Source organism: Scomber scombrus, chromosome 18 (assembly GCF_963691925.1).
Source record: "Scomber scombrus chromosome 18, fScoSco1.1, whole genome shotgun sequence".
Classification (NCBI taxonomy): Eukaryota; Metazoa; Chordata; class Actinopteri; order Scombriformes; family Scombridae; genus Scomber; species Scomber scombrus.
In genome coordinates, this window is record NC_084987.1 from 3080459 (window position 1) to 3084771 (window position 4313).

The following is a 4313-nucleotide window of genomic DNA, read 5'->3' on the forward strand; positions in this document are numbered from 1 at the left end:
CCTCCCTCCTTCCTTCCTCCCTCCTACCTTCCTTCCTTCCTTCTTTCCTCCGTCCTTCCTTCCTTTCCTCCCTCCTTTCCTTCTTCCTTCCTCCCTCCCTATTTTCCTTCTTTCTTCCTCCCTTCCTTCCTCCCTTCCATCCTTCCTTCTTCCCTCCTTTCATTGACTCGAGGACAACAGGAGGGTTAAAGGCTGATGATGAAATGTGATGATTTGAACTGATTTTGGACTTTAAGAAGTGTTTTTTTTTTACTGTAATAATAAAACTAATCCCAGTTCACAGTTTTCAGTATCTGATTTCTACTGTGTGATGTCATCAGGACTCCCATAGACGCAGCAGAGGCCGATCCACACGTCAGCTCGACCGCCTCCGAATCACCAGCGACCCACTCCGCTGCCCGCGCGCCTCCCGTTGACTCGCCCGCCGACGGTGACCTTTCCAACATGGCCGACCCCGCCGACGACAGCAAGTTCCTTTACCTGGATAACGACTTCCGCAACAGCAGCGTGGCGCAGGCCGACTGGGCCGCCAAGAAGCTGGTGTGGGTGCCGTCGGAGCGGGACGGCTTCGAGCAGGCCAACATCAAAGAGGAGAAGGGTGATGAGGTAATGCACACCGATGATGTCATCACTATTAACCTGTTAACCCTTTACATACTGTTCATAATTAGTCTGTACGCTAATTCACATTCATAAATATGATGAATACAACTTGTTTTAACCCTCCTGTTGTCCTCGAGTCAAGGAAGGAAGGGAGGAAGAAGGAAGGAAGGGAAGAAGGAAGGAAAGGAGGGAGGAAGGAATGAAGAAGGAAGGAAAAGAGGGAGGAAAGAAGGGAGGAAGAAGGAAGGAAAAGAGGAAGGAAGGAAGCTGGGGGGGAGGAAAGAAAGAGAAGGAGGGAGGGAGGAAAGAATGAAGAGAGGAAGGAAAGGAAGGAAGGAAGGAAGGAAGGAAAGAAGGAGGGAGGGAGGAAGAAGGATGGAAAGGAGGGAAGGAATGAAGGAGGGAGGGAGGGAGAAAGGAAAAGAGGTAAGAAGGAAAGAAGGACAGAGAAAAGATGGGAGGAAAGAAGGAAGGGAGGAAGGTAGGAAGGAAGAAAGGAAGGAAGGAGGGAAGGAAAGAAGGAGCAAGGAAGGAAGGACAGAAGGAAGGAAGGAAGGAAGGAAGGGAGGAAAGAAGGAACAGTCAAAACAGACGGGGTCAATTTGACCCGGGAGGACGACAGGAAGGTTAAGTATATAAGTGAATAATCACACATAAGGTTTCTTACGGAGGTGTTTTTGTGGCGTCAGGTGCTCGTGGAGCTTTCCAACGGTCAGAAGATGAAAGTGAACAAGGACGAGATCCAGAAGATGAACCCGCCCAAGTTCAGCAAGGTGGAAGACATGGCGGCCCTCACCTTCCTCAACGAAGCCTCCGTCCTGCACAACCTGCGAGAGAGATACTTCTCCAGCCTGATCTATGTGAGCAGCACACACACAAACACACACACATGCACACACATACACACACACATACACACACACACACATACACACACACACATACACACATACACACACACACACACACACGCACACACACACACGCACACACATACACACACAAACACACACACATGCACACACACATGCACACACATACACACACACACATACACACACACATGCACACACATACACACACACACACACACACACACATACACACACACACACACACACACACACACATACACACACAAACACACACACACATACACACACATGTACACACACATGCACACACACATGCACACACATACACACACACACATACACACACACATGCACACACACACACACACATACACACACAAACACACACACATGCACACACACATGCACACACATACACACACACATACATACATACAAACACACACACACACACACACACACACACGCACGCACGCACGCACACACACACACGCACATTTAGTCCCATTTTTAGGGCCCAGATAGTGATAATTAATAATTTCTGAGGTTTTTAAACTCATAAATTAGGTATATTTTAATTTAAATGACCATAACTTTCAAAACTATGTGTAAAACCTGCGGCATCGCTATAGCTTCAGGTAGATTATTCCATCATTTTGGAGCATAATTAAAGAAAGCTGCACTTCCTGTTATCTTGTGTGTTTCTAACTTACTAACTTACTTTAAAAAACAAGTAAAAAGAAGCTTAAAATCTATTCTAAAAGATACAGGGAGCCAATGAAGTGCAGCTAAAACCATAATTACATGTGCAAACTAAAGGTGGAGGATAATTCAGGAGCAAAATAATTAAAAGTTAGATGAAACTAAGCTACAGTAGAGAATGTGATGTGACTAACAGTGCAGAAAAAGAAGAGCAGCAGCATTTTTACACCAATATTCAGCCTGAATATAAAGAAAGCTGTAAGTCTTGTTTAACCCTCCTGTTGTCCTCGAGTCAAGGAATGAAGGGAGGAAGAAGGAAGGATGGATGGGAGGAAGAAGGAAGGAAAGGAGGAAGGAAGAGAGGAAGCAGGAAGGAAAGGAGGGAGGGAGGATGGAGAGGAGGAACAAGGAAGGAAATGAGGAAGGAAGGGAGGAAGAAGGAAGGAAAGGAGGAAATAAGGGAGGAAGAAAGAAGGAAAGGATGGAGGAAGGAAGGGAGGAAGAAGGAAGGAAGGATGGAAGGGAGGAAGCAGGAAGGAAAGGAGGGAGGGAGGAATTATGGAAAGGAGGAAAGGATGGAGGAAGGAAGAAAGGGAGGAAGAAGGAAAGGAAGGAAGGGAGCCAGGAAGGACAGAGGAAACAAGGAAGGAGGGAGGGAGGGAAGGAAAGAAGGAGGGAGGGAGGAAGGGAGGACAGAAGGATTGGGAGGAAAGAAGGAACAGTCAAAACAGACAGGGTCAATTTGACCCGGGAGGGCGACAGGAAGGTTAATGGACCGGTGTTCAGTGTTCAGAGACTCAGGATCGACTGGAAGGATCAACGGCTTATGTTTTTATTTTTTCAGTCAGTCGTATTAAAAAAAACACCAAAAAAAGGTATGTAAAAATAAATCTAATTATCTAATAATAATACTACCATGAAGATGAAGAAGTGGAAGTTAAGAGCGGCCGTCCCTGCGCTCCATATATGAGCACACAGACACAGGCTGCTGAGACTGCACCATGTTCATTTGATGCAATTATTTGTCTTATGAAGGTTTGACTAATTAAGGCATGCTTATATTTTTAGAGTTTTTTTTGGTTATTTGTGATAAGATACACTGAAAATGGGCAAAATGCAAAAGTTAATCTTAGTCTCTTAATGTTTTATAGGGATATAGATGCTAGATATAGATGATAGACGCTATAATTTACCCATGTTCCCTAAATGCCTCATATGCAGGCTATCGGTAGACGCTATAATTTACCGCTGTTCCCTAAATGCCTCACATGCAGGCTATAGGTAGACACCATAATTTACAGCTGTTCCCTAAATGCCTCACATGCAGGCTATAGGTAGACGCTATAATTTACAGCTGTTCCCTACATGCCTCACATGCAGGCTATAGGTAGATGCTATAATTTACCGCTGTTCCCTAAATGCCTCACATGCAGGCTATAGGCAGACGCTAAAAACAAAAACAACCTCACAATTACAATAGGGCCTCACAATGGTTAGTGCTCGGGCCCTAATAATAAAATGTCTCCTTAATGATCATCAAATGCCTCTTCTGTTATAAGGAGGTGAAAATGAAATAAATAAAATAAAGCCTGCAGGCGTTTGAATATCCTTAGACAAACAAAAAGTCTTGCATGCGTAGCTCTGATTTCTGTCCTGATGCAGGAAGTTAAAAGTGACCTGTTTTTAATTCTAAGGTGTTTTCTTTATATTTGTTTTATTGTGATCTTTTCTGTGCAACGTAAATTATAGCGTCTACCTATAGCCTGCATATGAAGCATTTAGGGAACCTGAGTAAATTATAGCTTCTACCTATAGCCTGCATGTGAGGCATTTAGGGAACTTGAGTAAATTATAGCTTCTACCTATAGCCTGCATGTGAGGCATTTAGGGAACTTGAGTAAATTATAGCTTCTACCTATAGCCTGCATGTGAGGCATTTAGGGAACTTGAGTAAATTATAGCTTCTACCTATAGCCTGCCTATGGAGCATTTAGGGAACTTGAGTAAATTATAGCTTCTACCTATAGCCTGCATGTGAGGCATTTAGGGAACATGTGTAAATTATAGCGTCTACCTATAGCCTGCATGTGAGGCATTTAGGGAACATGGGTAAATTATAGCGTCTACCTATAG

At 44.1% G+C, this 4313-nt stretch overlaps 1 protein-coding gene across 1 annotated transcript in view; it reads left to right on the forward strand.

Moving 5' to 3' along the window:
- Positions 1 to 441: 441 nt before the first annotated feature.
- Positions 442 to 4313, forward strand: part of LOC133999257 (myosin-11-like) — a 28288-nt gene continuing 24416 nt past the window's right edge. The window contains 2 exon segments of the mRNA XM_062438446.1: positions 442 to 606; positions 1293 to 1463. Of these exon segments, the coding sequence (XP_062294430.1) occupies positions 445 to 606; positions 1293 to 1463 (333 nt within the window). The 5' untranslated portion in view covers positions 442 to 444.